The following is a 22,957-nucleotide window of genomic DNA, read 5'->3' on the forward strand; positions in this document are numbered from 1 at the left end:
TGAGTTCGAACCTCACCACAGGCTAGTTTTTACAACATGATACAGAAAACGGTGCTACTGTTATTTCTCCACTTGCTCCCCACTGATCCTGCGTAGATCAATGGGTAAAACGGCTGACCCGGTATTGCCGAGGTTTTAACCCCACCTTTTACCCCCCAGGCTGGCTCAGTTACCCCTTTCAGCAACATGTTCATCGTTCTTTTGTGGCTCTGCTGCTTTGCGATCGCCACCATCGGACAGGTCTTCCTCATCAGCTGTTTCTTCTCCAAGTAAGTCGATATTTTTTACCTTTAGGCTTTAATAAAAATTTGTACGGGATGTGTTTGAAAATGTTTCTGAATATATTAATAATAACAACACAATGTAGTCGGAGCATAATGGTTGGAGGTTTAGTTGGACGTAGCAGGAATGTTAAGGTCCACATAGAAGTAGGTGATATTTTTAAAGTTTAAAATAACTCTCCATTCTTTCTCACATCTTGAAAAGAAAAATACGTTAAAAATTAAAACAATTGTTAAACGGTATTGCGCTTTTCTTAGAGGTCTATACAAGAATTGGGAAAACATTGATCAATTGTATAGGGAATCTAAGCTAATATACACTCAACCATATTAATCGTGTTTTTAAACAAAAAGAGAGATATGATATGGGTTGATAAAAACTAAATGGCCTTTGGTGCATTAAAATTTCCCGCTTATCAATTTGTGCAACATAACGCTATATCTGGCAAACACTTTATAATAGATACAAGGCCTTGATGAGGCTCGAATTGCTGTTAATGAAATACTTGTCTCCGAAATTCAGTGATTTAAGCACTTCGCAAAAACCAAATCGTTGTAACCGCCCTGGGGCCACGTGCAGTGCTCAGTAAAACGATAAAACTAGGATTTTAATTCCAAGAGAGTTACTCTAGTGCAGGGGTTCTTAAACTTTTTTTACCGCGGACCCCTAAAACTTTTTTTTGGCCTCGCGTGGACCACAACAGGCAATTTTTTTTTAAATGACGTCATGAATTTACGTCACAATACAAATAAACTTCATAAGTCTGCTGATTTCGCTCCAAAAATGTGTATAACGGAGTTTAATGCATTCAGGGCAATGCCGTTTTATTTTTAATTAAACTGTTGTGTTTGATAAATTGATTACTTCTTAAATATACACTAATATTTCAATTAGGCTCTCATGAACCCCCTAAAACGTACTACTTGGCTGTTCTATACAGCACACGTAATACCTACAGATATAAGCCACCAACGGGCTCGAAATCCTCTTAAAGATATACGTGTTGTCCACATATGTTTATTTCATTACTTCGTCCAAAAAATCAAATCGTTGTAACTACACACGGTCAAGGTATAGTGCTCAGTCAAACGATATAAAATAGGTTTATCGTTCCAATAGAGCCGCTTCAGTGACTGAGGTCGCACTTGAAAAGGCACAGGTGCTTATCATGATTTATTTATGCTTGGTATACAATAGGTTTCTACCACGGCGTCCCTGTTGCTTAGATAATGTCGGCTGTGGCATATTTTATCAACAAACTGACACGGCCATTCAAAATTCTGCTGAAATATTAATCGGCCCGCCGACACTTTCGTTCTACCCGCCTCGTTAATTCGCATAAAATAGCTACTGTTTTATGACTCTCTTACGCCAGCCTTTTATGCAAATTTTTAAATGCAGAAAAGTTTGTTTGTGCTTTAATTATTGTGTCATGTTTTTCTGTTCGACCATATCACTTTTTTTCTACTTGTCTCAAACTTTGGTTTTTTAGACTTACAGTTTATTTGAATAAAAAATAACATAGATGATGTTCTACAATTGCTAAATAATTTTGTTTTATATCTAGGTTAAGCAGTAAGCAGTATTTTAGAGTTACAAAAATCAGTTAGCCCTTTTCATTATTCTCCTGTTTTGGGGGAAGTTTTGCCTTTTTATTATTATTTTTTCAACTACATGTCAAGGCACCATGCGCTCAGTGACCTTTGACCGCAGGTAATAGAATGCTTACACAATTAATTTAGTTATAAAGCACTTACACCAAAATGCGCAAGGTTAAAAACGTTGTTATTGAAGAGTGCCACTTGATTTCCAAATCCTCTTCATTTTTGCTCCGATTACGCCCCCTTCTTTCCTCCAGGGCGAACTTGGCTGCGGCTTGCGGAGGAATAATCTTCTTCCTGCTCTACATCCCTTACAACATGGTGGTCGCCTGGGAACAACAGATGACCTTTGGAACAAAACTCGTGGCCGTGAGTAGCCCAATAAAGTTGTGGCGCATTTTCAGATACATCGAAAATCACTTTTTTAAACAATTTAAGCCATTTTTGTGATGACGTGATACACGATTTAAATGCTTATTGGAGTCACTAGTTTGAAATAGTTTACTTTGACAAGGTCATTTAGGACTATACACAGAAATTTTTTTCAACAAATTGCCATTGCTTGGCCCGTTAAAAGCTGGATTTTTACTGTTTTTAGGCAATTTCTTTGAACTCTATTTTGCGTTCGCAATTTTGTTTTACATTTTTGATAACGTGCTAAACAGTTAAAAACAAAATGAAAACGCTGTTAATACTTTGTGCTCTAGTAAAGGCTATTTCCATGGATGGAAAACTTTGCTGTACTTTTTGAAGCATAGGTGGAGGTTTTCGCTATACTTTGTTGTTCAGACTTTAACAGCGGCTTATAACGCGGTGGTACCTTAAAGCCGTACGACTACCAACCTAAGATTTGACCTATTTTCTCGTCTCTAAATGAAATTGCTTGAACACATCGTATTATCGCAGTGTCTTCTATCCAACGTTGCCTTCGGTTGCGGAGGTCGTGTCGCTTACCGTTGCACGAAAAAGATTTTGTAAATTTTAAAAGTTTTTAAAACCTGTTAAATTTATTTCGGATTTAAAATAAATTACGTGAGGGCAGATAACGTATGATGACAAGTGCACTCTTACACAGTTAAAAAGAAACTTCATTTGCCCTAATCAGGATTCTATAGGATAAGCAAGTCAAGGACGAAAAACTTAAAGTTAATTTTTGCTGTTATTTTTATATTTTTTTTAACACATTTTATAACGTACGTTTATAGCAATTTAAACTAAACGACAAAAGGACAAGTTTTTGTCTGTCACTTTTGCCCGACCCCCCCAAAAAAGTGATATTTTTTTACTTCATCTTACCATCGCAGTGTCTCCTATCCAACGTTGCCTTTGGTTACGGAGCCGGTTACATCTCTTCCTTCGAAATGTCGGGCGATGGAATTCAGTTCACAAACTGGGCGACCAGTCCAGACCCGGACGATGGCCTTAACTTCTCCATAACACTCATAATGATGCTATTCGACGCATTTCTCTACTTTCTCCTCACCTGGTGAGTATTAAGCTGTGGTTTTGAATAGGGATGTCCGATAATATCGGATCGGAGCCGATACCTGATACCAAGTGGTAGTATCGGTGCTCGTCCGATAATATCGGATCGGAGCCGATACCTGATACCAAATGGTAGTATCGGTGCTCGTCCGATAATATCGGATCGGAGCCGATACCTGATACCAAGTGGTAGTATCGGTGCTCGTCCGATACTAGGCTGATATCGCTGCCGATTCATGATTTTTGATCGGACACAACGATTCTATTTTGACATGGAAGTAAATAAATTAAATAGAAGTATTATTAAACCTATTACCCCTAAAGAAAATTTTGCTTTAATAACCTGGTAGAAATGTTATTTATTTTGCTTGTGTAAGCACGGCAATGACGTCATTTGGTATCGGGTCGAATCGCGATACTTTTGTCCAAAATATCGATTATCGGTATCGGAATAAAATGTCAAGTATCGGACATCCATTGTTATAAATGTGAAAAATACGTCTGCTCGTTGAATTGTCTGTAAACTTTGATTTTCGACGGTTGAACTGTCTTTGAATGCTCGTCCAGCGATGTTTTTTGTGACTGTGAGTAAGAATGTCCGATAGTATCGGATCGGAACCGATACCCGAGACCAGCTGGAAGTATCGGTTGTCTTAACGGGTATTTTGCAGCATCATTTTTTTTTTTCTAGACATGAACAAAGCAATTGCGTAATGCCACAAGCTTAATAATTAACTGTTTTTTAACATGTTTGCTCATTTTGAGGATAAAGCGTTCAAACGCAACGGTTTCTGCCTAAAAGGGTATTTCTCCCAAACTAGTACATTTACAACTGGCAATGTCGGATACTTAGGATTCTTTCCAAAACCTGATATTTTTGCAAAAAGTAACCTACGGCTTTTTTATCCGATTCCAAATGACGTAATTAACGCACATAAGCAACATCACTCCTAAATCGGACTCCATCCATAAAACCGAAATAAGAACAACGTTAACGTCGAAAAAAACACAGTTCGGAATAAGACCAAAAGAGCACTAAAAATACCTAATAGTCGTAACAACGTCTAAATTGAAATAAGTCCTAAATGTGTCTGAATAAGACCTACACTTTCAGAAACAGCCTGTACAAGTCTTTACCTAACACCAAACCATACCCCGGCCCTAAGTACATCACTAACTCCCCTAATAAGTTTAACCATAATCCAATTTCTAACCCCTCCCCCACTGACCCCAAACAAGGACAAGTAATCCTCCGGTGCCAAAACAGAGGCCCCCTAACGGCGCCAGTCAAACTAGGGCGTCCAAACGTCGCCACCAAAACGGCCGATGGCAGTACCTACAGTTTCCGGCGTTATTTTGGCTATTTAGGCCTTATTCCGATGAATTTAAGGCGTATTCCGACAGGTTTAGGTCTTATCCAGACGATTAAATCATATTCCGTACCGAATATTACTGCGTATTTGGCTTTCTTATGTCGTTGAACTTAATACTATGGTGTTATAGATTTTTCTGCTTTAGGTATTGTTGCGTTTTAGGTCTTATTGCTTGTTACCCCCTAAATCTTATTGTTTGTAACCCCCTAAAATAAATCATCGCCCCCCTAATTTTTCTACCCCAGGTACATCGAGAACGTGTTTCCCGGCAAGTACGGCGTTCCCCGACCCTGGTACTTTTTCGTCACCCGCTTCTACTGGTGTGGGACCGCCCCCGGGGGCCAAGGGGAAGTCCCCCTGAACCCCCAGGCCGCCAACATCCTGGACGCAAAGATGGAGAAGGAACCCGAAAATCTGCCGCTGGGGGTCGCAATGCACCGGCTCAGAAAAGTTTACAGGTTTGGAAATCTTTTATAATGACATTTTAGTTTTTTTGGTGTAAAGAGGCATATTTTTATATGCGATTCTAATTGAATCTGGTTTATTTGTCATACACCAAAATTTGAGGGGTACCGCGTAAGGTTTTCGAAATCTAAAAATGGGAACCGCGAGAATTAAATGGTTTTCCCACCACTGTTCTAATCCTAATATGTTGCAAAGGAACACATCCTCAATAATTACCAATTAAATTATTACCGTATTACAGCCTAACCATGCAATACGTGGCTATAGCCGAAAGTATTACCCACTAGTACTGCACTCTAATTACCGCTTCTCTAAACTCACTGCATTCCCCAGCAATGGAAAAGTAGCGGTCGACGAATTGTCCCTGAACTTCTACGAGGACCAGATCACCTCCTTCTTGGGCCACAACGGCGCCGGCAAGACCACCACCATGTCCATGCTAACCGGGCTCTTTACGCCCACTAGCGGAACCGCGCGGGTGTACGGCAGTGATATTTGCACCGAGATGGACAACATAAGACATCAGCTTGGATTTTGCCCACAGCACAACGTGCTATTCGGAGAGTAAGTGCTTTTCCGTGCCTGGCTCGTTGGGGTGATATTTAAAGTTTATTTTAGGAAGATTTTTTAAACGTACCTTTTCGCCTTTCGCGTAACGGCCGCTAGTTAGTCAGAGAGTGTTTTGTATTAATTTAACAGTATTAAGGAATACGATTTTTATCGGATGTAGATTACTAACTTGTTGAAGTGTCTGTGATATACGCTGTGTTGATAGGGTGTTGTCTCTTTCATTTTAGGTATAGCATTTGTTTTTTGTTGTCCAATTTTATATGTTTGACTTTTTCGCTGTTTCTGGTCGCCCTATTTAATAACGGCTCTAAGTTGGGGTGAGGTATTTTTATGAGTTTTTTTTATGTTAAATAGCACTTTTATCAAATACCGTTTCACCTCTTTATTTAAAATATTGATGTTTGTCGTTTCTATTAAAAATGGAAAAGGAAATTTCGGGCTAGGTGCTGTCAAAAAACAATTATGTTTTTTAGTAATCAAAATAAACGCAAAAGCCTTAACTTCAACGCAAATACTTAAAGGTTGTTTTTTCCCAAATATGTCTCGAATTTTTATTAGATATCAGAATCTCGATTTTTTTTAATTATCCATGCTTTATTTTTTATAAGTGCCTATGACAGCGTTAAGTTTTTCCCAATTGTGCTTTTTTTTAATGTTTAAACTTTTTATAACTCCTAAAACTGTTTCGATATTGTAATTGGAAATTGAAAACAAATACTTGTTCAACTCTTCTTTCTCCTCGTAGCCTGACAGTCCAGGAGCACCTGAAGCTCTAGTAAATTAATTACCTAAGTGTTGATTTTTCCCCTAAATATTTGTTTTCTGTTGAAGGTTTTAAACTTATTCAAAAAATCTTTTGTAATTGGAAATTGAAAACATATTCTTATTCAACTTATTCTTTCTATTTAATTTAATGTTCTTTCCTCTCGCAGCCTGACAGTCCAGGAACACTTGGAGCTCTACTCGGGCCTCAAGAACTCCAAAGGAGGCAAGGAAGAGATCCGGAAGATGTTGGTGGACGTTGGACTCCCGCACAAGAAGAATGAGGTGGCTCGACATCTCTCTGGAGGAATGAAGCGCAAACTCTCGGTGGCTGTCGCTTTCGTGGGAGGATCCAAGTGCGTCATCTTGGATGAACCAACAGCAGGTAGGTTGCATGTTGTATATAAAACTGCATTTGTTTATATATAAATACAATAAAACCGAAAACAATGTTAAGATAAATCCAAAAAAAGAGAAAAAATATATAGTTAGTGACTTGACCTATGCAAAATTGTATTTATATATGTATATATTTTATTTATATTAAATCAATTCACATACTTTTTCAAACTTTTGTGTGTATTCTAACAACACAAAAGTCTGTAAAAAGTTTGAAAAAAATTCTTGAAAGTAAGTCTTTAGGTTTTAAAGGTCTTTGAATTTATTATATGTCCAGCCGAAGTTCTGTGCTTTTGAAAGTGGTAAATGTTTTTTTTTAATTGTGTCAACCATTGTAAATTTTATTCAAGAATTGTCGATCAATCCAATTTTGTCATTTTTTTATATACAAATTTTCTTTAAAAAATTTTTGAATGTCTTTTTTTTTTCATGAGTCAAGTTATTGCAGTGAATAGATGTTTAAAATCTGAGATAAATGCTACTAAAGTATTTGTGACAGGTTAGCAACGCCTGATTTGCAAACTACACTTTTGTGACGTCAACAATGCGTACTGTTTTATAGGAACATTCGCACAATGGCCGCATGGGCTTTGATTTGATGCTACAAGTATAACCCGATTGCTTTACAGGTGTTGATCCTTACGCAAGACGAGGCATATGGGATCTGCTTCTAGCTTATAAGGAAGGTCGCACCATCATACTTTCAACACATCACATGGACGAAGCAGATCTACTGGGAGACAGAATCGCCATCATATCACATGTAAGTGAAACCGTACCAGTGTTAAAATGGAACCGTAAAAGTGGATGTCTAAATTCGAATTTTAAATCTTTTCCGATCTTAAGCTAAATGTCTTAACCGTAAAAAAAATTATAAAATTGATGAAAACCAAAAAAACGACCACATAAGTTCGATGTTGTACATTGCTTAAAGTTTCAAAGTTTGTGGTTTGGAACTGTGTTTTTACAAACTTTAAAAATTTATATAACATAGAAAATTGTGATATTCGTTTGCGAAATTTGCTATTTGACCCTTAAACCTTGAACTTTAACCCTTGCAGGGCAAGCTGAAATGTTGCGGGTCGTCGCTTTTCCTCAAGGGAAACTACGGAGTGGGTTATTACCTGACCGTGGTCAAGAGCCCCTTGGGTGGTGGGGATTCCCCATCGGAGAAGCGGCCCCTCCCCTCCGACGACTCGTTGCGCCCACTGCTGGACGAAAAGATGAAGACTGCACTTGATAGTGTTAAGGTATTGTTTCTTCGTTTTAAAGACATTTTTTGTGGTGTTTATCTTAACGACTTATTGTGCATTTAATTTTCGCATTTTGTTTTCAAATTTTTATGGGCTTTTTTAGTCAAATTACGTTTGTTTTTTATGTTCCTATATTATAAGCCTTTAGTGAGTAACAACAATATATTAGTTTTTCGTCCATTTGATATATCATTGCCTGATGAAGCTTTCCTATATAGTTCATCTAAACGTCGGTCTATTTAATATAAAAATATGTATGACAGAACAATTTTACAATTGATACAATGCCTGCCAGGAAAAGTATGTTCAATTTATTAGCTGCGATTATTAGCTCTTCCCGAAAATTCGCAGGCGAACCTATCATACAAATTTATGAACTATGCCAGGGGGGCTAAACACATAGAGCTACATTTCTTACTTGGTTAAGTGCGAAGAGTCACACAAACGGGCAGGAATGAATATCACCCTGTTTCTATATCATTTGATCACTTGCCTTTGCTTCGCTAGATTTGTTATACATATTGCACACTGACAAAATTTGGAAGGCTACATTAAGGCGAAATATTATTCACACTGCAGGACATCTCAAATAAATGCCATACTTGAACTTTGTAAAATCGGTTGACTTGGCTGTACGGAAAATAATCAGGGTTGTAAACACGAGTTGACCCCGCAATTTTGTATGAGGGGACACGGTAAAAACGTGACGCAACAAAATTATTCTCAACTTACAACACAATTCTATACTTTTTAAGTTTATTTATAATAGACAAAAATGTAACCACACTTTGACATTGGATATCCCAAAAAACTGGAATACATACGAACGTAAGAGTCGCATAAAACTGAATGGTTGCCGTAAAAATCTTTGAGTCTTTAGAAGTCTTTAAATTAATTTACGTATTAAAATATCGACAAACGACATTTTGTTTTAAATACCAACAGCCGTATACACTTCACAGTACATAGGAATAAAGCGAGTTATACCGGACATTATAGTACGTTATGATTTATTTTTAGGCATCTGACGAGGGTTTTGGTTCGACTCGCACCGGCGACCTTTCCTCCGTCTCTTCGTCCACATCGGTTGGTGAAGGTTCCAATGCGCCTTCCAGTGAAACACCATCAAACGATGTGAACCTAACAGCAAGCTTCGCCGCATCCGAAGACAGCAGTAAGTTTTTGGCAAAGATCTGTTCAAACGTAGTGCTGTGATTGACTTTAGGGGTTTTCCATGTTTCCATTTGCTAACCATTTGTGTTGACTTTGAATAATGGAAACTGAAGTAATAAAACAAAAACTAAAAAGCGATACTGCCCATTATTTGTGCTGTTTGCGATAAAACGAACACCCCGTATGGGCCACAGCCGCAAAACAGTATGCCAGTCTTGAGTCTTGGCAAAAACGTGGAGTTCTGTTTGAAAAAAATATATATTTTCCCTAAACTTCGGACCCCTAAAAATGTCTTTTCTTTTAAAAAGTTATTCCATTGGTAAAATAATACACTAATATTTCAATTAGGCTGTGATGGAACTCTTTAAACAAATCCACTAAATTAGTTTAGAATGAAAAATACGTCAAGTTTTGTTTAAAAAATATAATTCCCCTAAAATCAAACGCGGACCCCTAAGAATATATATAATTTTTCAAAAAGTAATTCAATTTGTCAAATAATAAACTAATCATTCAATTAGGCCGTCATGGACCCCTTTAAACAAGACACTGACCTCACAAACCAATACTTTAAATGCCTTTTTTTCAGGTGATTACTCGAAGCTTGTGATGGACGTGATATCGGGAGCCAAGGTCCACGAGCAAGACGCGAGGGAAATCACCTTCGTGCTGCCCTACGTTGCACAGAACGACGGAAGGTGAGAAAATCAGTTTGCTGGAGTAATTTATTGCAAAATATTTTTTCTATGTTTTTATGTCTTGTTCACTTGGTCGATTTTCAATTATCTGAGTATCCGTCATTATACCGTGTTTACATGTACTTAAAGTATTTAATCAGCCGAACAAGATGTATCAAAAAAAATTGTGACTTGAAGATTACGTTGAAAATAACAAAAGGGCAAAGAGTTAAAAATGTTTAAACGCTCGCCCAATGAAAGTGAGCAAGAATTTGAGATATGGTACTAAAATAGTTTTATATATAGTTGTTCGCGTTTTTATAGCAAACTTTGCCTAATTTAGCTTTAAAATAGTTGGTAACGGATGACACTTTCCATTAAAATTTTCATCAAAAACTGGAGGCTTTCCTGTTTTCCGTAAGTGCTTAGTTATACTTTCCTTGTTTTTAGATACGCGAAGCTGTTCGCTGCACTGGACGAGCGAGGTGTGAGTTACGGTTTGACCGACACAAGTCTGGAAGAAATCTTTCTCGCGGTGGCGGAAGAGAACAAGGACGATGGAAAAGACGAAAAACGATCTTGTGAGTTACAGTAATGGGACGGCGTTGTTATCAGAGAGTTACAAAAATCGAGTTGTTCCTTTTTGCAATATTAGAGTTTCAAATAGTTTATCTCCCCAGTCATAGACTTTATATGTAACCTGTAATGTGCAATATACACTTTCAATTCTTGGCATACGACAACAGTTTTCAAACTTTTTTTTGCGACGCCCTTGGAAAAGTTTGTTGGACTAAAGACTCACCTAGCAAGAGGGCTTTAACTATTATTTTTACTAGATTGGTACGCCAAAGCGAATTTTTTTATTTGCTAGTATTAGAAAATCAGAATTAATTGCTGCATTTTTTGTTAATACTAAGTAGGCATTATATTGCACAGTAGAGTTAGTGTGGTTGGATACGAAACAAAGTCGTTGTACGGCGACCAAAGTTATATCGAAATTTGTTCGCTTAAATTAATCAGATACCAAGTCATTTAAGAACCACCCTCAACTAAATAAGATCGATATTACAAGACAACGAGTACTCACGTAGAGGTTTACATCCGGTGACCTCAAAGCGCATTCCTATGACGTCACCATTCCATCCGAGGGGGTGAATTCGGACCCCGGGGGTGAAAATGTGCTCGACCAGAATGTAGCTTGATAATAAATTGCAAAGCCAAAGGTGTCGAGTAAATCGACATTAACTGAAGATGATACAAGTTCGTATCGAAACGTCTTAATCAAGATGCTGTCGATCTACTCGACCTTTTTGGCTTTGCAATTTATTATCAAGCTACATTACAGATCCGTGCATAGTGTACCTAAGTAGGCATTATATTGCAAAATAGAGTTAGTTTGGTTGGATACGCAACAAAATCGTTGTACGACGACCAAAGTTATATTGACATACCAGGGCGTCGCGACCCACAGTTTGAGAACCTCTTCCAAGAAATAATATTAAACAACTTAGATGCTGGGCGAAATAAATATTTTCTTTTCCAGCAGAAGTTCATCAAAATATTGAATGCACAGTTCATGAAAAAAAATTAAGTTAAAGTTTGAATAAGTCTAATGCTTTTTTTTTTACTATTTAATTTTGAATTTGTATTGCAAATTGAAGTATCTTCTTTAGTTATTTACTTGATTTTCCTCCTCATTTATCTGATCTACATCTCTACTTCCTCCAGGCTGCTCCTGCTTCCCGAAGCGGCGCGGAGGATCGGTGACTCCCGACACCATGTCCTTGACCGAGTTCCAGGGAAGGAGGGGATCCAGCAGACGAAAGAAGAGAAAGAGTAAGCTCTCCTCCCACAAATCATCCTCCTATTCTTAGAGAAACTCTCACAGAAATTGGAGTTTTTTTTAGCTTAGTTTGCATAACTTTTTTTAATTCATTTTTTGCTAATTTTCTTAAGAAGCTATCATGGAAATTTGCCAAGTTCTTTAGCTGAATTTTTTCGGCTTTTTGTTGTAAATTCAGTTTGTAATTTTGCCAATTTTCTTGACAAAAATTACAAACTAAATTTTTGCTTTTTTTTTTTTTTAATTTTTTGTTTTAAAATGCTTACGATTATTCGACTGCCGCAGGGTTCGTACCATTGACCCTTCAATTTCCAAAAATCCACCTCCCACTTTCAGAAAAGCTTTCATTGAATTCGGCCGAGTTTGTTTAGCTTAATTTAATTGACTTTTTATTGTAACTTCAGCTGATAATTTTGCTAATTTGCTTGCGTTTTTTTTAAGTAATTCGTTATATAGCATTTGCAAATTATTTAATTGCGGTAATTTAACAAAAAAATGGTAATTTTGTCCTTCTGGTTCGAAAGAGCTTACAAAAGAATCTCAGAAAAACTCCCATCTTGTTTTTTTTTACTGGATTGTAAAAAAACAATTGTTTAACCTCAACCAAAATTTCTGGTGATCACTTTGCATCGTTCAATAACTAAACTAACCTGGTTAATTATCAAAACTCAGGCATCGTGTCAATAAAAACGTACAAAATAATTGTTTTGTTTTTGAAGACCTGATTTTAAAAACTACTTAAGTCACAAGATTTGGAGATAATCGACTTAAGAGATTTGTAAAGCTGCTACAAATCATGAAATTTTGTTTAAATTTGTTTGATGCCTTCTTCGATTGGTGATATTCATGTATTAAAAGAAACTCACTAATGTTGACTTAAAAATGTTTTTGTTTATAAAAAGTAACCCAAAAAATAATATAGACATTAGCAGTCTTCTAACCAAGTAGTTGACTTTACACTTTTTTTTACTTATATTTAGATAAATTTGGCATTAGATGAAATTCGGTGGTAATAAACTGTAATACAGTATTTTTTTCAGATAAATTTTTGCACCGAGGCACAACCATACCACTCATTTCTGGCAAAATCTCAATTTTCACAAAATGTTACTCAGTAGTTTTTAATCTCAGGTCTTTATTAACACTTGTCTAAACTTACCAACCACTACCTAACACCAGCATCCTGATTTACGGCGCTAACCTATTATTTTACTTTTAATTTGCTTGCTTGCAGGTACGCTAAAAGTTACGTCATGCTGCAAGGGTTCTAAAACTACTGGTTCGTATTTTAATACTTTGTCTTAACCTTGTTTTATTTATGGCTTTGACCTTAGTTATGTTGTTTATTTTACATCCCTGAAATTGCCAGGTTGTACTAAACAACCAGTTCTATCAAACAAACTGCAAAAAGTTGACACTTTTCTTCTTTAAATGTTTCAAAGTTAAGATTTCTTTCATGGACATTCCTCTATCATTTGGTATCGTTTTTTTTACCTTGCTTTATTCCGATATCAATAACCGATATTTTGAACACACAGTATCGTCAGCCGATCCGATATCAATGACGCCATTGTCATGTTTAAAACAAATTAAAATAGACAAAATTGAAACGTTTTTTCAATGTTAGCTGTTACAGTAGATTCACCAAGTTGAATACGAAATTATTGCTGATATTCCTATAATATAGAAGGGCGTATCTTTATGGAATCCAAAACCATTGGCAGCAGGTTTCTGCTTGTCGATCACTGTTCCGCTGACACGTATATAAATAATAAAACTCCAAGTTTAAAAACCAGAGTAAAATATAGTGTATTTTACTTTACTTGTAGGAATTGCCGGCATAGGCGAAATATATATTCCTTTTAAAAAAAAATGTCTGATCCTGATTTTACTCTTGGTTTAAACTTTGAGTTTATTGTTTATTCCTATAATAATTTGTTATCGGATCGGCACCGATACCACCCTACTATCGGACTACTACCGATACTATCACATGGCATCACATATCGGCTCCGATCCGATATTATCTCACATCCCTAACCAGTATGGTAAATAATATTGTGGTTTGAGACAGTCTAACTAACAAACATGCACAATACAGTTTTTTTTTATGAAATATGGTAATTCGTTAGTTATACCAGGATATACTTGTTGTTAAAACGTCACAATAAAACCTCGTTAAGCATCATGCTGTTTTGCAACTGGAATGAAAAACGTAAACTTGAGTAACTAATCGTGAAGTAACTACCACCCTTGCATGCACCTGTTGTGAGTAATTCTACTTTCAAACAACCTCACATAATTTAACTCTCCAATTACTAATCAAATTCAGAGAAAAAATTGTCACTTTATTATCAAGTTTTCTGTAATCTGTGTTGTGTCTTTTGAATGCTAAAATCTATGCTATACTTTGGGAGCATAATGGTTGGAGGTTCTAGTGAGAAGTATTAAAATACCAAAGCCTATACAGAAGGTAGCAGGCATCATGTTGAAAGTTTCGGATATCTTCTCATTTAATTTCAATGTGTCGATGTTAAAAATAAATGAAGAAATATTCGATACGTTCAAAATACTGCCTACCTATGTATGGGATTTGATAATTAAGTCTTGTAACAACCTCCAGTCATTATCTTAAGATTTATTCGAAACGTTCAAAATGCTACCTGTACTTTCTGTATGGGCTTTGATAATATACAATACCTAATTCACACCGAATTTCACCGTCGTGGTGTCGTAATCAACATCTGCATGAAAACCGTCTTGTTGTTCTTTGTTCACAGACACCTACGATCCAGCCTACTCCTTCGTAGGTAGGCATACCACCTTTTTCCTTACTTGTTTATTTTATTGCCGATGCATGGAACGCCAATGTGTGTTTCAATTTTTCAATTCGTGTTTGTTTGCTCGTGTGTTCGCGTCACGATGACATGGCTGCGAGTGATGTCATCACAAGATCGAGTGACGTCATCACATATTAAAAGGGCGCCAGGAACCCAAACCATTGGCTTAAGCCTATATAGGCCGTAAAAATGTGCCACTGACAATTAAAAATACGAAATGTAGAGGAGCTGTTTTTGATTTATATTACCATGCCTGGTGGCAACATTTATATTACCATGCCTGGTGGCAACATTTATATTACCATGCCTGGTGGCAACATTTATATTACCATGCCTGGTGGCAGTGTATATATAGTACTCGAAGTTGTTATTATTTTAGTGATGTCAAGATATATTTTGCGGTAAAACAACCTGAAAAGTTTTTGTGCATCAATTTTAGTTGTTTGAAAAACCTAAACGTGTTATTACTACGCTAATGTGGTCCATGTGCGATAAAAACTAAAAAAACATTATTTGTTTGGGAAGAGACAACACTTTCTAAAGTTTACTTATCGGCGACGAAAATAAAACAAAACATTTTCAAGAAAACATCCCTGGCGCAAAAAATCATATAATCTATTTAAATATGTTTTACCGCGATTTTGTTGGGTTCGAAAAAAGCCCAGTCATTTCATTAATACAAGTAACAACTTGCAGGTCGAGAAAGCGACGCAATATCTGATGTGGTTGAAACCACAGGCAACCAGTTTGACGATGGTTCACTTGGCGCTGGTTCGTACAAGATTGCTGGCAACAAACTGGTCTTTCAGCAGTTCAAGGCGCTCTTCATAAAGAGGTTCCACCACGCAAGGTAAACTATATGTGTTTTTTCATGTTTTTTGTTTTTGTAGGAAGTATACTCCCATTAACCTACTTATGACCCATCGCATAGTCTTTTCTTAAACCCTGTAAGTTTGACTTTATTAAAATATCTTTGAAAATGGTTTATCCAGATATTAAATTTATTCATTGAAAATGGCTTAATACAGATGGAAAAAACAATTATAAAATAAAAACTAACGTTAGTAAAATAGTTACATCGGATTTTAAAAGCAAGAGCTGACATAATTATTTTTAATTTCAAACTGGAAAACCATTCCACTTTTCTCAACTCATATTTATAATTATAAAATAGTCGGTCAGAATTAAACAAATTTTTGTTAACCGTACCTGACCTGCCATGCGCTACATATTGAATGGTATACAAGTTAAAAAAAAACGTTTTGCTTGTATTTGTGCAAAATCAAAATAAGTATTTTCCCTAAACAAGAAAAAATGTCCATATGTGATTCCACCGAAGAGATAACAGTTAAAGGGAAAGTCAGTTTGAACGAAAACCCGACATTTAAAGATATATCCAACGACGTTGCCTTACCAAACAAACAAAGGGCTATGTCAGTGGTTCTCACATAATGGGGAATCTTTAAGAATTTGAATATTGCTAAACTCTTACAACATATTGTTTAAAATTAGAGTGGTATAAATCCAAATATAACTTCCTACGTTGTGTAGAGCTGATGTGTGTTGTTTCAGTTTAGTTTATTGTATCATTCTAGTAAACTACCTTCGAAACAATAATATAGGATGCCGCAATCTATTTATTATTTCTGAGGACTGCCGCTAGCCATAAAAGGCTAAAAAAATAAAAAATAAAAAAAATAAAAAACCTTAAAAGGCTAAGAAACACTGGGCTATGTGATACGAACGTAAGCCAGTTCACATTGACGTTATAATTGCTTTTACAGACGCAACGGTAAAGGTTTTATTGCCTCTGTGTTGGTGCCTGCCATCTTCGTTGCCCTGGCCCTTGCTTTTGCCCTCGTGTTGCCTGGATACACAGCACTACCACCCCTGGAACTACAGCCTTGGATGTACGGAGACTCGATCACTTTCTACAGGTAAGTTATCTTATTTTTCCGACCCGCATATGTCGAATGTCTTGTCTATGCTGGGCGTACTGTGTCATTTGGGAAATCTAAAAATTTTAGGCTGGGTTTGTTTTTGTAAAGAATTTTGCTAGTGTGGAATAATTATAAAAACGAATTATGAGGAAAGGTCACCTATAAACCTAAAACGATGTACGAATTAATAAATGATACATTTCATAATGGAATGTGTTCTCATAGTGAATATTTTGTAAAGCATTTTTCTTTCTATAAATATTTTTCCGGTGGGGAGAATTTATAAACAAAGAAATATTAAAAAAGGAGATTGTTTTGTGATAAAGCCATCTAAGCACCTAAAATGAAGCACAAAATAATTAAAAAGGGCATTTTATATTGAATTATTTTCTCATAGTGGCCTTATTCAAAAAGACATCAAAAACCTTTATATATACTGCCGCGTTTTTAATTTTTGTTTTGCGTAAAAAAATATTCACATTTTTTTAACAAAATTATAAAAGAGATTAATATTTAAACCATTCACAGTAGTCCCCTCCAAAATTACAATATAATAGTTCAGTTTACTTTGTTATGTAAAATTTTTCCCCTTTTGTCACTAACAGCAACGACGCCCCCACCAGTAAGATCTCTAGTGACGTCAGTGAGGGGTTGGTGAACCCCCCTGGAATCGGGATGCGTTGTGTGCAAAACTACACGGTGGTCAACTACAACGACAAGACCATTCCGTGCGACAAACCACTGGGTGAGTGAATCTCTAAGAATTCGTATGTGCCAAGTATTTGATATATCTTCTGATTTTCTGCCCAGAATACTTTCAGTTCCCTTCTATTGCTGAGAATTTGGAGTTTATACTCTCTGAGAGTTTTTGCACTTAATATTTTCCGTGCGACAAACCACAAAGCGAGTGATTCTTTAAGGATTTAAATGTGCCAAGTATTTAATATATTTTCTGATTTTCTGCCCAGAATACTTTACCCTTCTATTGCTGAAAATTTGACGTTTGTATTCTGTTAGAGTTTTTGCACTTAATGTTTTTATCGGTCCACTATTTGGAGAAATTTAAATTAATTAAACCCTGTGCATATGTTTACACTTCGATGTAGTTTTTCGATGTGAGCCACAGAGTAAGTGATTCTCTTTAGCATTTATGGTACAACTATTTTATACATCTGTCGTATTTGGGCCTTGAATACCTTTAGTTGCCCTTTTATTGCTGAATTTGGAGTTTATACTCTCTGAGAGTTTATGCACTTAATTTTTTCATTCGCCTCTTTTTTAGAGAAATATTAAATACTTACACTCTGTGCATTTGTGTACACTTGGGCTGTGTTTTTTTCATGCTTAACCCCTAGTGGTCCCTTTTAGCAGCATTTTCAATTCTCTGCATTCTATGCAATTACACTTTATGAGTTTTTCAGGACTGAAAACTAATGGATCTGATCCGATACTGAAGTCTTGATTTTCTGCCCAGAATACTTAACCCTTCTATTGCTGAAAATTTGACGTTTGTATTCTGTTAGAGTTTTTGCGCATGAGTCCACCATTCGGAGAAATTTAAATTAATTAAACCCTGTGCATATGTTTACACTTCGATATAGTTTTTCGATGTGAGCCACAGAGTAAGTGATTATCTTTAGCATTTATGGCACAACTATTTTATACATCTGTCGTATTTGACTTACACTCTGTGCATTTGTGTACACTTGGCTGTGTTTTTTTCATGCTTAACCCCTAGTGGTCCCTTTTAGCAGCATTTTTAATTCTCTGCATTCTATGCAATTACACTTTATGAGTTTTTCAGGACTGAAAACTAATGGATCCGATCCGATACTGAAGTCTTTATCAGTGAACAGAAATTTATTATTAACACAATTAATCCTAACAAGGAACCTTTTAGTTTTTTATTAAGGCCTACTTTTTTTTAACGTTTACTTATTTTCTTTATTCTTTATGTAAAAATTTCTTCGTTTTTGCGTTTTAAAATAATAGATATAGAGCTGCATGTATACCTTTTTTTAGTCTTAACTATAGAAAATATTTTATGTACTTTCAGATCAAGCCTGGAACTTAGACAACACCACAAGAGGCTTCAGCCAGCTTGTGACGTCACAAGAGAATGTGACGTGTGCGTGTACAGGAAAGTCAACCAGAGTTCTGCTTGCGGGTAAGCGACTTGTCTTTTGTCAGGATTGTTGCGGCGGTAAATCCTTAAAGGTATTTTAATATACCCTGACATCAATTAAAGGTATTTCATTCCATGAGATAACGAAATTCTAAGTTAAATAGATTCTTGCAATTTTCGTTAACCTCTTACGGATGAACTGGGGTCCAGTTGGGGGTTCGTAGGCTAGTTTTAAGGGTTACATGATGGCCAAATTGATTATGTATAATTTAAAAAACAGTAAAATCAGTTAGATATCGAATGCTTACCGATACCATTTTTGTATATGGTGAGGCCCGATTCTGTTATTTAACTTTGTATATCGGCTCAAAACCGATATCGTACACCATAGTTCGAAATCATTACTGCCATATCTATTCATTTTAACGCCGACCCTCACACGTAATGTTTAATTTAAACTGACGGAAAATAGAAACGAACTTTTGTAAAAAAAAAGTGACAACCCTAATTTGTCACCTCGAAGCAAAGGATTAAAGAGTTTATTGTGTTTGTTAGCACAAGCAACCTCATTGAAGGGGATTTAGCTATTAACACACATATGTGTGAATGTCGCATTGAATAAATGATATGGTACTGTGGATCCCCTTCAATTAGGTTGCTTGTACTAACAGATTGAGCAAGCATTGGCGTATGGTTGTTTCTCGACTCGTTCCCTTCTAAGCCTGCATAGCTCAGTTGGTAGAGCGGCGGTCCCGGCTTGACCGGAGGTCGTGAGTTCGAACCTCACTACAGGCTAGTTGTTTTTCTAGTCTGCCCTGCTTGCATCATAGATCAACAGACTCGGTGAGTCTGCGATGGCTTTCGGTGTACTAATTATACGTAAGCCGTAGTCGTTGGTCAAAAAGCAGCTTCGAAGGGCTAGATCTCAGCTATTAACACACATATGTGTGAATGTTTCATTGAATAACTTTATGAGTCTGCTGACTTCTGTCAAAAAATGTTAAAAGTGAAATGGAGTCTAAATACATTGAGTGCAAAGGCGTTTTATTTTTAATTAAACTGTTTTCTTTGGAAAATTGATTATTTCTTAAATATATTCTAACATTTATATTAGACCTTTATGGACCCCCTAAAACTATATCACGGACTCTTAGGGGTATATGGACCCCAGCTTAAGAACCCCTGACTAACCTTAACTCCTCGTACAGAATGTCCTGTCGGTGCCGGCGGAGAACCTACCCCACTTACTGTGAGTGAGACGAGCAACCCGATGTACAACATGAGTGGGAGGGATGTGTCCGACTGGATGGTCAAGACCACCGACCGGTAAGTTAAACATTTAGCGGCCATTTTTGGTCTAAGATTTGGCAAAAAAAGTACGCGGAAAGTTTCATAAGATTGATTGCGTTGCATTTCGAGCGTTATTAGCTGTTCTTTTCGTAACTTGGATAAAAATAGGTAAATTTTAAATGCAAAACATCAGGTTTTGCAGTAGATCCTAAGAAAAACGTGAAATTTATTGGTGATTAATGCATATTTTTGTTATAGAATATTGATATAAGTTTTTACCTAAGCATAGTGAGAGAATAACATATATCAACTAAAACATTGGGTTTTTATCGCTCGAATATTTTCGCGTTTTATTTAAACTTTGTATTTGGATACTCTCTTCATTTGTGTTGGAGATTATAAACTCAGTAAAAACCATTAAAACCTGTTGCAAGTACATACGATGACTTGCCAGTTTATTTATTGGAACCTTAATACAAGAGTTTCAATTTGTTTTCACTATATTTTATATTATAGAAAAATCGTGATAGACCGTGCCAATAACTGTAAACGTTTTACAAGCACAACAAAAAAAAACAAAGCGTTATGGAGTTTTTCAACCGAAAAGCGATATACAGCTCCCCGCACATTACCAATATATTTTTTCAACATAAAATATTTAGGTCTAAAGTCTAAACCAAAAATAGCTCTCACAAACATGCAATCATTACAATAAAAAACACCGCAGATTCAAACTGGAACGTTACGGCGGTCTCTCGCTGGGCGAGACTTTTCACACCGGTTGGAGCAACGGCCAGTTCGACCAGCTGGCGTCCCTGTTGCTAGGCAACACGAGCGCCGCAAGTAACTTCTCCGGCATTGGAATCGAGAACTTCGCACGAACAGAGAATGCACAGGTCGGCAAACTTGAAACCTCAATTGTCGTTAAACGAAGGGTTATAAATAACCAAAATTGTCGTACTGTTCAAAAAATTTTATTTAATTTTAATTTGCACCCGACAACATTTTAAAGGTACCTTATTTTCATAAGGAATTATGCCGCGGGCTAATTGCTCCGGTGGGCGGGATCTGACCCACGGGCCGTAGTCTGGTGATCCCTGGTATACACAAAAATTTATCTATTTTACCTGGAAACAAACCAAGCACAGATAAATAACCGTGTTTGTAGTGTTGTGTGAAACTAATGGATCCGATCCGATACTGAAGTCTTTATCAGTGTACAGGAATTTATTAATAACACAAAGGCTTACACAAGTGGATTCATATCTTAATTCGAATGAATACAAAACAATGTTAATAAAACAGAAACAGCATCAGTAAGTTAAACATCATCGCCAAACACTTATAAGTAACTTACAATGTGAGCTCCTACCGCTACAAGGTAGTAACACCAACTGCCGTAAGGACAACTACAATGTCAGGGCACCATGTGCTCAGTAACTTTTGACCTAAAGTCATAGAATACTTACACAATTAGATAGGTCATAAAGCACTTACATCAAAATGCGCTTTGGCAAACTTACTGTTAATCTTAATATTGTGAAACACACAAAAAAATGCGTATCTTTTCGTGTGTGTTTCGCCAGGTGTGGTTCGACAACAACGGATACCATTCGATGCCGACTTGGCTGAACGTTCTCAACAACGCCGCCCTGCGCTCCCTGCTGCCCCCTGGTGTCGACCCCTCCAAGCACGGCATTGCGGCAATCAACCACCCCCTCAACTTCTCCGAGAACCAAGTCGATGAGGCCGCATTGTGAGTCAGCGATTCGCTTATGCTGATTCATCAGTTGTTGTATTAGAAACACATCAGTATTTTGTCTATGAGGCCGTGGCGGAATGAATTTTGTTTTGTTATTTTTTTTTTTATTATTGCGACTAGAGATTGTTTATTCAATGCATTTTCATTGTAGTATTGGCAAATTTCTTATAACAAAAATTAGAAATTCGTTGAAATTCCTCCTGCCTAACGCCGGATACCTTCGGAAAGGCTTACAGAAATTAGTCGGCCTATAGTGAGGACTATGGTGGAAGCAAGCCAGGCTAGAGAAACAACTAGTCTGCAGTGAGGTTCGAACTCACGACCTCGGCCATACCGGACCCGTTACTCTACCAACTGAGCTATACCGGACTCAGAGGGGAGCGTGGCGCGAAACAACCATTTTCGATTTTATATTAGAAAAGGCGTAAATATTTGTTTACTAAACAGTTATCCTAAACGGCTAAAAACTTTCGCGGGCCAACATTATTCGTCCAACTTGACAAAATAAGCTTCTACGACTGTGTTTTGATTCGCAAATTGATATGTCAGGTGTTTGAATGGTCTTTGAATTCATTTTTGGTGCAGCTTACTTGACGTTAAAAATGTTTCGAAGGTGTCAGAGTAAAACACTTTTTTTAACTACTTTTTATTTTATTGACGTGGCATTTATACTTTTTTGTTTTCGAATAACATCCAAAACACGTCGAGCTACACAATTTCACGTCTTTAAATAAATACATTTTTTTTTATTTTTTTTTTTGTCAAGTCTTTCAATTTATTTGAACTTATTTCTACTTGTCACAGCACCCAATCAGCGACTGATACGATCGTGTCAATTTGCGTCATCTTCGCCTTGTCGTTCGTCCCTGCGAGTTTCGTGTTGTTCCTCATCGAGGAGAAAGTCACCAAAGCCAAGCACCTTCAGTTCGTCAGCGGGGTCAACCAGTTCGTCTACTGGATCGCAAACTTCCTATGGGATATGGTTAGTGAGGCTACTTTTTAAATTTATTGACCTCAAGCATTAATTTGTTTCTTGTCGTAGCTTAATTTGTGTATTTTAATTTTAGCGAAAATAAACATTGCCTACTTACTTAAGAAATTTAGGGTTGAATGAAAT

At 36.6% G+C, this 22,957-nt stretch overlaps 1 protein-coding gene across 1 annotated transcript in view; it reads left to right on the top strand.

The window, feature by feature from the left end:
* The window catches only part of LOC146165437 (phospholipid-transporting ATPase ABCA1-like), a 66,192-nt gene that overhangs the window by 25,858 nt on the left and 17,377 nt on the right, over positions 1–22,957 (top strand). Inside the window, exons 17-38 of the mRNA XM_083382951.1 lie at positions 160–269; positions 2,141–2,252; positions 3,188–3,369; positions 4,987–5,199; positions 5,540–5,770; positions 6,709–6,923; positions 7,567–7,700; positions 7,999–8,187; positions 9,211–9,364; positions 9,953–10,061; positions 10,491–10,621; positions 11,769–11,876; positions 13,118–13,162; positions 14,664–14,693; positions 15,420–15,573; positions 16,508–16,660; positions 17,269–17,408; positions 18,720–18,830; positions 19,997–20,114; positions 20,806–20,974; positions 21,665–21,834; positions 22,645–22,822. Of these exons, the coding sequence (XP_083239077.1) occupies positions 160–269; positions 2,141–2,252; positions 3,188–3,369; positions 4,987–5,199; positions 5,540–5,770; positions 6,709–6,923; positions 7,567–7,700; positions 7,999–8,187; positions 9,211–9,364; positions 9,953–10,061; positions 10,491–10,621; positions 11,769–11,876; positions 13,118–13,162; positions 14,664–14,693; positions 15,420–15,573; positions 16,508–16,660; positions 17,269–17,408; positions 18,720–18,830; positions 19,997–20,114; positions 20,806–20,974; positions 21,665–21,834; positions 22,645–22,822 (3,156 nt within the window). The remainder of the gene's footprint in view (positions 1–159; positions 270–2,140; positions 2,253–3,187; positions 3,370–4,986; positions 5,200–5,539; positions 5,771–6,708; positions 6,924–7,566; positions 7,701–7,998; positions 8,188–9,210; positions 9,365–9,952; positions 10,062–10,490; positions 10,622–11,768; positions 11,877–13,117; positions 13,163–14,663; positions 14,694–15,419; positions 15,574–16,507; positions 16,661–17,268; positions 17,409–18,719; positions 18,831–19,996; positions 20,115–20,805; positions 20,975–21,664; positions 21,835–22,644; positions 22,823–22,957) is intronic.

This window comes from Ascidiella aspersa, chromosome 2 (assembly GCF_963924565.1).
Source record: "Ascidiella aspersa chromosome 2, kaAscAspe10.2, whole genome shotgun sequence".
Classification (NCBI taxonomy): domain Eukaryota; kingdom Metazoa; phylum Chordata; class Ascidiacea; order Phlebobranchia; family Ascidiidae; genus Ascidiella; species Ascidiella aspersa.